Genomic DNA, 13,156 nt, shown 5'->3' with positions numbered 1-13,156 from the left:
TTAGGAAACACTGTTTAATTAAATAGTTATTGCTCCTGAAGAGGCACACTCTCGATACGCGTAGAGCTCCATATCGAGAATGTTTTGTATTTTATGTACCTTTGAGTGAATTGAACTCTGATTTTTGTTGAAAATAAGTGCTAAAAATATTATGTTGATAAATGTTTGTACAACATTGTGTGTATTGAAATTTGCTTTCTAATTAAGAATTGCAAAACAAAATGAGTTACACATTTAGCTGTTCTAAAAACAAAAATTAGTGAAAATTGTGACATTTATTTAAATTTTGGTTGGATCTTTTTTCCAATATCAAGAGGTGTGCAGGGGACGGGAGTTCCTATTATTAACAACCATTGTATACCTGACCATATATAACTTGAATATTCATATGTAACGCGCCCAGATACCTCCGGGTTTGGAGCGCTATATAAATTAAGAAACAAAAAACAAACAAGGACATTATTTTGATGGATGAACCCAGGCTTTGAGTGTGCATGCTGTATTTTGGAGAGCTGTGATTACCCTACTTTGGACACCACCGTCAGGGATTCTCCCAATTCCTACATGGCTCTTCTCAGTCCCAACATTTGTCCCTATGCCACTCACATTTGTTGAATGTTACAGTAGGCAGGATGTTTTTCTATTGACATATGGATATCTGGCCACCCGGATCAGGGGATTAAGGTCATTTAATTTCCACCCGACCCTCTATCACTTGGACTCAGGTAAGTCTTCACGTTTCGTACAGTGGTCTGGGAAATGTCAGCCTATATAAGGTTATTGCTCATAGGCAAAAAGGAACATCAATTACCAGTTAAGCATGATCACCCTGTCAACCAAAACAATCTAGATTAAACAGCTCATAATCAAATGCATCCCGCCAGTGGGCACATGTTGCATCCTAAGTAGGGCACAACTAACTTGCACTAGTTATGAATCATAATATTCTGTGTGTGCCTGTGTGATCGGCCTAGACTCACCTTCTTGCACTCCAGCATTTAACCACTGACATATATCCCCACATGCTCCCTCAGACACAACCTCTGTTAAGAACACAAACCTGTGTGGTCCTCCATTCACTTTATTCCTGGGAGATTAGATTTGTGCTGTTACATCTGTAAAAACGCCTAGACTTGGAGACATCACCCAACTGCTGGCTTTGTGTTTTCCACAAAGCCTCCATAACACCTACAAATTAGGTCTCTGTTGCCAACACGATTCAGCTCTGTCTCATTTGTTGAGGTTTCCTCAAGGTGCTATAGATTCACTAGCATGTACCGGCAAAAACGATCTTAACTGATTCGTATTCTAAGTGGTTGAAACCTGTTACACTACCAATCAATTTTAATAAATAGATCTAAGCAAAAGTGTTGTGTATTGCCTGCTTAGGCAAGAAGGAACGTTGTGATGTCATGTGGAGTGTTGATGCCTGAATGTCAGAATGTGTGGGCGAGGGTTCTAGCCCAGGCAGTTAGGAAGCCCCCTGCGTGGGTGGTGGGTCGCCAGTGTTTGTCATATTCATGTAACTTCTGTAACTACTTGTAAAGGTACTTAGGAAGCTGGTAATAAACCTTACAAGTTATCCTAAGAAGACTTGAGGTTGCTCCATTGCAAAAAGTGATCCGACTTGTCTCAGAATAAGAGGTCTCACTTAAGTAAATCAAAATTCTTACATAAGTTTAAACAAAATTAACAAAAATGGAGCACAAGTGCTCGACTAGGGTGGCCACCAAGAGGATGCTGGGCTCTTTGCCCGGTTGCAGCACCAATGAGAGCAGCACATTCTGCAGGCCTCCATCTCTGCATCCGGATTGAATGGACAATACGTACAAGCAAGAGTTTTTCAAATGCCATCCATCATCCCAGACCCTCCCACCTACAGATTCAAGTTGACCACACGGCCAACTAACTTTTTCATGAATTATGAACACTGTCAATCCAAAAGGGTCACCTCAACTGCATAGGGAGCTGTGCATTCTGTAAGAAAATGTTACAGGTCTGCAAATTTCAGAGCGACACCTGTTCTTCCATCCAATATGCTTATGACAACAACTCCCCATTGTGCTGCAAGCACGAAAAACCACTGCTGCTAAATGCAACTCTGCAATGCGACAGTCTTGTCTGTAAACACAATATAATGCAAGGCTCCCACGCCTTGCCTGTTAGAGTCATTGAAGCAAATAAGGCTGGGACATGCACTGTAGGGTGCCGGCCAGGTGCTTTAGTTCCAAAACCCGGCAACTGGTGACACTGATGAAAATGCTTCAGGTCCAGGTAAAGATATATCTGACACGGCATTGCACATTATTTGACACCCCATTCACTGTGATGTGCATGTTCTAGTGCTCACAAAACAGAAGACGTCGAAGCATTCAATTTCCATATTTTAATAGATTTCACTTACAATCTTTGTTAAAATCAATTTATTAGTTACAATTCAGATCTCTGGCAAGCCACAGATTTTCCCAGCCCAGATCACTTCAGTCAGATTACAAAAATATCTGTGTGCCTCTAAGGCCATTTCTGGTATCCGGAAGCATCAGTCTGTAACAGCAGAGTAGTTTTCAGGTATAAAAATAGTGTGCGTGTGTGTGTGTGTGTGTGTGTGTATCGGGAAAGTTGGCAATTCAGAACTCCCATAGCTGAGCAACCAGCAGGAAGTGCACCAGAGACTCCTATTTAGGTTGAGAAGTCGTAGTCATGGGGAGGAGAGAGCTGGAACTCATTGCTCGCTACCTAAGTTGCCCTACTGCTGAATCTCCGCCAATGTCATTTCTGCAGTCCCTGTTAAATTGACAACACGTTGGCATTCATCATTGAGCCTCTAGTGTGTAAGTATCTGTGTGGGTGTACACGGGGGAGTGTGGGTGTGCAGGGGTGGGGGTGTACGTGTGAGGTGTGCATGTGTCTTTATGCGCATTGTGTAGAGGATGAAAGGGGGGAGAATAGCCCAGACAATGATCAAGAGCCAACAAGAACACCCACTAGACAACTGAGAAGCTTATGTTCAGGAAAGTCCAAGTGAGACAGTGAAGAGACTTACAGTATCATGTACTCATCACAACACACGAGAGAGTCCCTCGGTAGAGGAGGTGTTGGCACTTCCAAGTGACAGTGGTGCACACTACAGGATAAAGTGGTGCAGAAAGTGGAAAACCAGGGTAGCCGTCAGGTAGCCCTCCAAGTCCGCATTCTGGGTTATTCGCCAGAACAGGTGGCCTCTATTTTTGCCACCGCTCTTCTGAGAAGCCTCAACTGTTTCCTGTCTGTTTTTCCTTTGGACAATTCACTACATTTCGGTCGTGCGGGAGGTGCCATAATTTATTTCTGTGCAAGGTCTGTTTGAAGGTAGCAGCAGCTCAGCTGTCGCAGAGATGGTGCTTGAATAGGATGATAAAGAGGCACTCCCACGCATATTTTTTAAAACATTCAAGGAATCACCAGTTGTGGCTTAGAGAACAGCCATAGATAGACTTGTACAATTATCTTAATTAGACCAAGACATGATCTTTGCGGCTTGCTTCTATAGACAGACATTTTACATTGAATCGTCCATAAAGCATCCATAGTAGTAGACTTGGCTTCACTGTACTTCATGGTTGATGAGGGTTTCTGCAAGCAAAGTCTATTATGGCTACTATTGGGTCTCCCCAGTCCTTGTCATTCTATTAAAAAGAAAGCATTGTGTGCGAAAGATTAACTTTAAAATGCCTTACTAAAAGGAGAAAAACGCACAGGCAATTTCTGGGGCTGGTTAGGATAGTTTTATAAGTTTCTTACTGTTCTCCAAGGTGCAACTCTTGAATACATTAAGCTTTTAGGGTTTGTAGATATGAGCTTGATCATAAGGGAACAGCTTCATTTCTCCAAATATGAAAAGCTAAAACTAAAGTTAGTGGGACAAAATGACCCACAAGTACACTATGGAAGCAACACACCCACCGTCAGAATGAAGAAGACTTGGCCATAGATGTGATCTGGGAAATGCCCGCTCCTTTCAGGACCGTGACGTGCAAAGCGAACAGGGCTCTATGGAAAAGGTGTTAAAATTCCATCTGCAGTGCCGATTTTCCTGACCAATCCCATTCCAAAAACCAGACAATGGTCACCCATCCTCTTTAGGATACACTGCCACACAGCTCAGTCTCTAGCTCCCTTTTAGTACCATCCCCCTTATCATAGATCAGTGTATAATCCCACTGTCCAACCTCCAGTGTATCCCCTCTAGTACCACATACCCTGCTGCACGTTGGCTGGCATACTTTGGATAGAATACTCCCATGGGCCGCTATTTCCCCTTACAGTATCACGCATCCCCTCTGGTGTACATCAACTGGCTTACTTGGTATACACTCCACTAGTGCCCTATCTTTGGCTCCTTAACAGTAATCACTCTCCAATTTCACACTAGTTTGTTTACTTCTGATAAACCTCGCCCAGGTCTTAGAGTGGCAGCCTCACTTGCAGTACAGTCCTCTGCAGTATTCAGTTGGCTGCACTGAAAAACTCTTCCTCCAACATGGTAAACTTTATCTGAGATCAATGCTACCTTCAGCTACTTCCAACAGCTTTCCTTGGACTTAGCCATGTAGAACTCTTAGCACCCACAAGAGCCATGTCCTTTCACACACCTACTTGTCTGCATCCATCAAAGCCACTAAAGCGGCAGCAGCGCTATAAAGTCTAGGCTGTACGGAGGCACTGCTACAACATCTCCCAGTGCACATATACTGAACAACTGCAGAGATAGAGTTTTTAACAGAGGGCTGGAAGACACCAACAACCCAGCCTTCGCATTGGTTTCTGAACATTTCCCCCTACTATGACAAGAGGGTTACATTAGGCAAATCACTCCACCATCACACTGATATCTCGGTCTACACGCTGTGCGGTTTCTAGGACCTTTCTCGCTAGAGGTCCATATGAGTCGGTGGGAGTAGCCGTTTAATCTTAACTGTACAGTAGTGTTTATTCAGCCGATTTCTAGTGGGGGCATGTGGAGGGGTGGGGGGTGCAGTGTGCAGTCTTTTATTCTCACCTTTGTGACATGGCGTAGAGTCTCCCTATTTCGGTTTAGTGCTACCCTAGCTCTTCTATCCATTACGCCAGTATGGAAAGCTAGATCTTTCCATTATTTCCATGTTTGCCGAGGTCTGTCTTCTGGCCTATTGGTTGGAGCTTGGTCTCACTTCCCGTCTGCTAGGGTTCCATTTTCTTTGCCCCTCACCGACATGGCCTGAATCTCTTGCTTCCCTCATTAGTGGCACACAGGGTCCTTTAGGGCTAGTCAGTCACTGATTACTCTGTGTGTGGGGGAAGTTGCCATCTCCCTCTTCCTGTGGCAATGGGCTCAGGCTACCTTAATGTTAGGTTTTACCCCATTTCCCTCTACCCTCTGTCGTGTGGTCCCAACTCCCTCTCTTCCTGTGTGGTGTGGCCCAGTCTGAATGGCCCTAGCGTGCTGGGGCCCATCTCTCCATCCTGTATGATGGTACACCAATTCCCTGTACACCCTGTGGTGGAGCACAGTTGCTCGCTCCTTAAGTGTGGTAAGGCATGATCGGTCAGACCTCATTGTAGTGTGGGCATACATTTGAGACCACTCAGAATTTTTTGGGGGCCCAGTCTCTCCATCTCAGTGTTGGGGGGCCTCAATCGTCCCCTCCTGTGTGGTAGGGCTACATTGTTTTGTACAGCGAGTGTTGTGAGGCTCTTACTCTCCTTCTGTCTCATTCTATGCAAAAGAGGCCTTCTCAGCTCTGCCGTAACTTGAGTTTATTGCAGAGGAAAAAAAACAAAGAAAAAAAAAACAAATACTACATCTCTAAAATGTTAAAAGAAGACGGAATATAAAGGCAGTGAACCAAAATGTTCAACCTTGCCGTGTGAAAATATACGTGCAGGTGAGAACTGCAGGGGCAGGCAAGATGGGTCCAGGGACAACCACAGAAGCTCAGCGACTCCCTGCAATTGTCCAGCTACCCCCGCAAGGGTCCACTGACCTCCACAGGGGCCAACTAGCCCAAAAGATGGGGGGCCGGACAGGTCTTACAGGATGCAGGCAACATTAGCAAGATCCACTTCAGAATTGGCTGGCGATTTCTCAGGTCAATAGTTCCAAACAGGTCCATGCCCAGTTTCTCCCAGTCACGAGCCCACCACTTCAACGTAGTTGGCAGGGTAGAGCCCCTCCTTGCCTGTGTGTAGTCGGCCCCTGCACCAGCCCTGGTCATCCTCTTCAGTGATCTTCAGGAGCTCTTCTCCTGTGAGGGGAAGGAGACAAAGATAAATTAAGTCCACATTGGTATGCTACATACTCATTAAGCAGTATAGTAGCAGGGGACTCTGTGGCTTTTCACTCATAGAAGGACAGACCATATAATACCCATCTGTTCATTTATACTCCATACACTAGAGAAGCAGGTAAACAATATGGTGCCAATTAGAAGGTCAGATAATCTAAGACTGGTGGGGTTAAAAAAGGGAAACAAAGGTTAGGGCCTAGGGCACCTTGAGCAACTGGAGATGGACACTGAAACAAGAGGACTCTGTTCAAGTGTTATCATCAGACTCCCAGCTTATTCTTCTCTAGAGAGAGAAGAGGTCCTACTGTTAAAATAACCCATATTTCCTTATGTGGAAAGATAGCTCAGGGGCTCAGCCCAACATAGGTTTGAATCCTGATCCTGTGCTTAGAAACCACTCGCTGGTATTACGCGTGTTATAAAACAACAATGATAATTATGGGAAAAAGTAGATCTGACCCTAGGTACCACCTGTGTATAGAGATCCTATGTATGCAAGTGTTCTACGGCCTTGACATTGCTATGTTTTAAGTCTATGAGCTAGAATACTCCTAATTAAGCAATGCTAACAAGGGTTATAACAAGTCCCAAGGTGTGAAGCAAAACAAAATAGATAAAATAAGGAAGGGGCTGAAGCCAAAATGTTACTCTTGCTTATGTCCCTTGCCACTAGCTGCAAAAACTGTCTCTGGAGCAATATATAGACAATATGTCCTCGAGTTATTTAATGAAATGGAGAAGAAAATAAATTGTATGAAACTGACAAAATGTAGATCTGCCTATATAGGCTAGAGTTGTCTAAATACTTGCATTTCTTATTGGGCCAACATGTTTCAACATATATTGTATGCATTCACCAGGAGCATATTAACTATTCACGTTAGCCATGGTACCTATCTGACAGCAAGCGAGCAACCAAAAGAAAGTCAGTGGCAGCATTCATCGCACACAGCATACATAGGTGCGCGATCATGTGATCAGCTTAATACTCTGCTAACCTTTACTGTGGACAAGAACGGACTTTGATTCACCCGACTCCTCGTCGGTTCCTGGACGTTGTGGCTTTGCCATAGAAGAACAAGTTACTTTCTTACCTGGTAACGTTCTTTCGATGGGATGGTCCGACGACGTATTCCATATCTATGACAGGTAATGTCCACAGCTGTGCTGCTTCGGAAAATCTTTGGCGTCTGCGTCCTGCGTCAGTGACGTTGATGCGCCGTCCCAGAGGACCTCCTCCGACGGCCGACGTCACCCGATGTGATAAATAGGACGCACAACGCCCATAGCCTCAGTTATAGTTTTTTCCCAGAACGTATGCCACCAGTTTTCTGCCAGTCAGACACACAAGGCCTTGCAAGCTGCAATCGCAAAAGAAATTCTGCAGCGGGGAAGGCAGGGAGGGAGCGATATGGAATACGTCGTCGGACCATCCCATCGAAAGAACGTTACCAGGTAAGAAAATAACTTGTTCTTCGAGGGGATTGGGTCCTCCGACGTATTCCATATCTATGACAGACTCCCAAAGCAGTACCAAGCAAGGAGGTGGGAAAGAATTTAGAATACAAATTTAGCATGCCCAATCAAATTGCGGAATAGAGAACTATCTTGCCAAAGGCCAGATCTTGCCCTCTGATAGAATCAAGGGAATAGTGACGTACAAATGTATGTACTGAAGCCCAGGTGGCTGCATCACAGATGTGACTAATAGAACGCCGGAAGAACAACCTTCTGGCTCAAATGAAAATCCGAAACCACCTTCGGAAGAAAAGAAGGACAAACTCTAAGGACAACCCTGTCCTTATGAAACACAGTGAAGGGTGGCTTAACTGAAAGTGCCTGTAACTCACTCACTCTGCGAGCGGAAGTAACCGCAACCAAAAACACAGTTTTCAGAGTCAACAGCCTCAAAGGGCAAGAATGTAAAGGCTCAAACAGAGCACCCATAAGAAACTTAAGAACAAGGTTCAAATCCCAACCTGGCACCAAAAAAGGTGACTGAGGGAACACATTATTGAGCCCTTTCAAAAATTGTGAAATTAAAGGAATCTTAAAATAGGAACACTCTTCAGACGAGCGCTTAAATATGGACAGCGCCGCCAGGTAACCTTTAATGGTCCCCACTTGCAAGCCCCTGTGGGCCAAAGAAAGCAAAAAAGACAGAACCATGGGAACGTCGCATTCAAAAGGATCCACATTCTGAACCAGTCGCAGAACTTTCTCCAACGGCAACGGTACAGAGACTTAGTTGCTGGCCACCTGGCCGAGAGCAACACCTCCAGCACGTCTTCAGGGAGGTCCCAATCCTTATTCCTCAACCTATCAGAAGCCAAGCGTGAAGATTGAGCGATCTGACCTCTGGATGGAGAACCTGACCCCCCCCTCCCGTGAGAGCAGATCGTCTCGGTAGGGAAGACGACGTGGAGGGCAGATGGACAAGTCTAGAAGGTCCGGGTACCACGTCCTCGAGGCCTACGCCGGAGCAATGAGGATCATCCGGGAACCAAACCTCCCTAACCTCTGCAACACTTGCGGGATGACGGGGACTGGAGGAAACACGTACAGCAGTGGTAATGACCACTCCACCACGAACGCGTCTCCTAAGGCTCCTTTTGGAGGAGGAAATTCCTGCGATCAAAACCTTTCGCACTTCTGGTTGACACTGGAGGCGAAGAGATCCACTTGAGGTTTCCCCCAAAGGGCGAAGATCTCCACGAGAATTTCCTGAGCCAGCTCCCCCTCGTGAGAGATCGTGCTCTGCCTGCTCAGAGCGTCCGCCGTCTCGTTGTCATCTCCGGCCAGATGAACTGCCGAGATCGAAACTTCCTGCTGGATGGCCCAGAACTCGAGCTGCATTGCCTCCCTGCACAGCGGAAGTGACCCTGCCCCCCCCTTTTTTGTTGAGGTAGTGCATGGCCACTGTGTTGTCCGTCAGAATCAGGACACTCTTCCCGCGCACAGTCGGCAGAAAAGCCTTCAGGGCTAGCCTGACGGCCCTCAGCTCCAACAGATTGATATGGAGTCTGGACTCCGACGGAGACCAACGACCGCTGACCGTCAGCTCGTTGGCATGAGCTCCCCGTCCCGTGAGGGATACGTCCATCACGATCATCACCTCTGGCCAGGGCAGCCAAAATGGGGCACCCTTCATCAGATTGCCCTCGACGGCCCACCACAAAAGGTCCCGGGCTACCGAGGGCGGCACCTGAACAGGGTCCGACAGCCTGCCAGAGGACGGAGACCACTGGAGCTTGAATGCCCACTGCAAAGAACCCATCCGCAGACGAGCCTCTGGCACCAGAAGAATGCAGGATGCCATGAGGCCGGGCAGTCTCAAGAACTAGGACGCTGGGAGAGTCTGGGCAAACTGAAACTTGTGCACCATCTGCTGAATGTGAAGAGCCCTCACCTGAGGAGGAAAACACTGCCCCAGGGGCGTGTCGAGCACTGCTCCTATGTACTGGAGCCGCTGCGTTGGTGTCAAATGGGACTTCTTTAAATTGAGGGAGAAGCCCAGCCTGTGAAGGGAGTGACAGTTGACTTGCTCAGGAGAGCTCCCCCTGATCAACCAATCGTCCAGGTAGGGGTAGACGTGAATCCCCCCTTTCCTGAGATGCGCTGCCACCACCACCATGAGCTTGGTGAAAACCCTCGGGGCGGAGGTCAATCGAACGGCAGGACCCGAAACTGAAAGTGCGAGTCGCCAACCGCGAACCTCAGGTACTTCTTGTGCTTGGGATGGATCAGCACATGGAAGTAAGCATCCTTGAGGTCGAGAGACACCAACCAGTCCTGAAAATGAAGGGCCTGGAGGACTTGAGAAAGAGTCACCATCTTGAACTTGTCCTTCCTGAGGAGTTTTTTCAAACCGCGCAAGTCCATGATGAGTCTCAATCCCCCGTCTTTCTTTGAAATGAAAAAATAAGGGGAATACCATCCCTTGTTCCTCTCCGCTACAGGCACCAGTTCTATGGCGCCTTTCTCCAGCAGGGCTTGAATTTCCTGTGCAAGGAGCGGATCCGGACTCTTCAAAGAGAGGTTCCCTGGTGGATTGTCGTGAGGCCTCTGCCGAAAAGGAAGACAATAGCCGTTGGTTATGATCTCCAGAACCCACACATCCGAAGTAATGGCTTGCCACTCTACAAGATGCTGCGCCAGCCTTCCCCCAACCGGCGAACCATGAGACCTGGCCTCATGACTGAGTGGTAGCGGCTGCGGCGTTGCCTGAGGGCAAAGAGGCAACTGTTCGAGCTGCCTTGGCACCTCGAGTACCTTTGTTTCCACCTCTGGCACTCTTACGATGGCCTCTGACTGCTAGCTCCTCTCGCTTTACTGAAGGACAAGTAATAGCGAAAGGAACCTCCCCTCCATTGCTGTCCCCTTGGACGAAAAGGCAGAGGTTGGCGAACTGCAGCACCCAACGACTTCGCTGCAGCTTTCGAGGTCTGCAACCTCTCAAGGCTCTCGTCAGCCTTGCTGCCAAAAAGGTGTTCACCGTCAAAGGGCATGTTGAGGAGCCAGGACTGCACATCAGGAGTGAACCCAGACTTCCTCAACCACGCAAACCTGCGCATTACGGTGCTCGCCACCATGGACCGGCTGACACAATCCGCCAAGTCCAAACCCGACTGAACGGCCTCACACATGGCATCCTTGCCATCCTGAACCATAGCAAGGAAACCATCCCGTTCGTCCCCTTCGGGAATATGATCAGCCGCTAATGCAACACAGTTTCACAGAGTGTGTGTGAAACAAGACAAGGCACATATGGAGTTGGCCGCCTGAAGCGCCATACCCCCAGAAGAAAACACTTTCTTCGCCCAGCCGTCAAAACGTTTGTCGTCCCTATCCGGAGGGATGGTAGGATACGACGCCTGCTTTGCCGGGGCCATAGCTGCCTGCACCACCAAACTTTCCGGGGTGGGGTGCTTAGACAAGTAGCAGGGGTCGCTACTGGCTGGACGGTATTTTCGCAAACAAAGACTTGCCCACTGCCGGGAAACTCTCCGGAGCAGTCCAAGCCACTGCCACCCTTCTCTGCAGAGCCATATGAAAAGGCAAAACCGGGTCAGTGGGTGGACCGAGATCAAGGATGTCCGTGAGATCATCCTGAACGAACTCCCCTGGGGGAGCTGACCAACCCAAGTACTCGGTAACCCGAGACAAAAGGCGCCGATATGACGAGTTGGCATGAGTGCCAGGCTCCGGCCGACAAAACTCCACCCCCGGAGAGGGTCCAGTCCACTGGCATCATGCAGTGACTGCCTCAGGTTATCAAACTAACTACGGCCCGAGATAAGGTCATCTGGAACCGTAACCGAAACCAAGCCGCCATCAGAGCCTTCATCACCCTCTGAAATGTACTCCACACGGGGAGAGGAAGACCTCTGCGGACCAAAGCAGTGCCGGACCTTAGCCATAGCCTTTTTAGGGGCAAACCCCGTGCCACGGGGCCCCTCCGGCACCATCGCCTCGAAAGGCGTCGAGGGCGCCAAGCGAGTCGGCGTCGAGGGAAAAGGCGTCAAGGGCGCTGAACGAGTCGGCGCCGGCGTCGAAAGAAAAGGCGTTGACGTCGAGCGAATCAGCATCGACGTCAGCTGCAACACCTCCAGCATCTGCGCGTCGACACAGTCCTCGAAGTCGGAGCTCTGAGCGTGTCTCTCGACAACCTGGGCGCCGACGGCGTCGACGACCCCCTCGAAGACGGAACCTCGAGAGAAATTGTCGACGACCTCGGCGCCACAGGCATCGACGTCTTCTTCGAAGACGGCACAGCATCACGCGGTCTCGAGCGCGTCGAGGACCGTGACCTGGAACGGGCATGGCAAGAACGGCTACCCTTGTCTGAGCGGGACCTCTCCCGCGAGCCGTGCCGACCACCCGAGCCCGAAGGCGTATGGGCGGTGTCTCTCGACCTGTGCCAACCGACCCCACTCGGAGGCGCAGACGGACCGGTGCCCTGCGATTCCAGAATCGCTAGCATCTGCTTCCCGAAGGAAGCCCATTCCTCCGGTGTGGCTTGCATGGAGGGATAAGCGACCCGCCGACGGGCGGAGTCCTCGGAAGAGGATGGGGAAGGCGACCTATGCCGGCACTTCCTGGAATGCCTAGATGAGGCGGAGGAGTGGCGAGACCGACTCCTGGAAGGAGACCCACCGGACTTCCGACGACGACGCGGAGAGTCACCCCTCGAGTCATCGGTCAAAAGCCCCGCAGACCTCGACTTCCGGTGCTTAGACACCCGGCCTACCGACAGTTTCTTCTTGCATTCCCTCAAGGCCTTCTCAGTGAGCGACTGGCAGTCGACAGTCCGTATCGTGGGCCTCCCCGAGGCACCAGAGGCAGGCGTCGTGCGAGTCCATGACCGACATCTTGGACCCACAGTCCCCGCAGTTCTTGAAGCCCGGACGCGGGGTCGAAGATGAGAAAGACATCACCACGAACAGGTCTTCACAACCAACCGAACAGGTTCAACGAACCGAGAATAGAAAACAGCAACTCCAACGAGTCGAGGCGTACCGAGATTCACGAAGCGAACACGTTCGCGGAAAAAACGGAACTGGGGCTATGGGCGTTGTGCGTCCTACTTATCACATCGGGTGACGTCGGCCGTCGGAGGAGGTCCTCGGGGACGGCGCATCGACACAGGACGCAGACGCCAAAGATTTTCCGAAGCAGCACAGCTGTGGACATTACCCGTCATAGATATGGAATACGTCGGAGGACCCAATCCCCTCGAAAAGGAGATGACGTCCACACGTATGCAAAAATCATTGACTGTGCTCCCCTCTCTGCAACTTATTCATTTTGTAACTTTGGTTGGAAAACTCATGGTGCTTCCCAAGATATCC

General features: G+C 49.1%; 1 protein-coding gene across 16 annotated transcripts in view; it reads right to left on the bottom strand.

The window, feature by feature from the left end:
- Positions 1-2,371: 2,371 nt before the first annotated feature.
- PACSIN3 (protein kinase C and casein kinase substrate in neurons 3) overlaps positions 2,372-13,156 on the bottom strand; it is a 564,411-nt gene continuing 553,626 nt past the window's right edge. For all 16 annotated transcript variants that reach the window (XM_069623167.1, XM_069623169.1, XM_069623177.1 and 13 more), the window contains one exon: positions 2,372-6,263. In XM_069623167.1, the coding sequence (XP_069479268.1) occupies positions 6,148-6,263 (116 nt within the window). In that variant the 3' untranslated portion in view covers positions 2,372-6,147. The remainder of the gene's footprint in view (positions 6,264-13,156) is intronic.

The sequence above is a fragment of the Ambystoma mexicanum genome, chromosome 11 (assembly GCF_040938575.1).
Source record: "Ambystoma mexicanum isolate Mex_15411 chromosome 11, UKY_AmexF1_1, whole genome shotgun sequence".
NCBI classification, from domain to species: Eukaryota; Metazoa; Chordata; class Amphibia; order Caudata; family Ambystomatidae; genus Ambystoma; species Ambystoma mexicanum.
The sequence above is the reverse complement of the archived record's forward strand: the minus strand, read 5'-3'. Positions and strand labels throughout refer to the sequence as shown.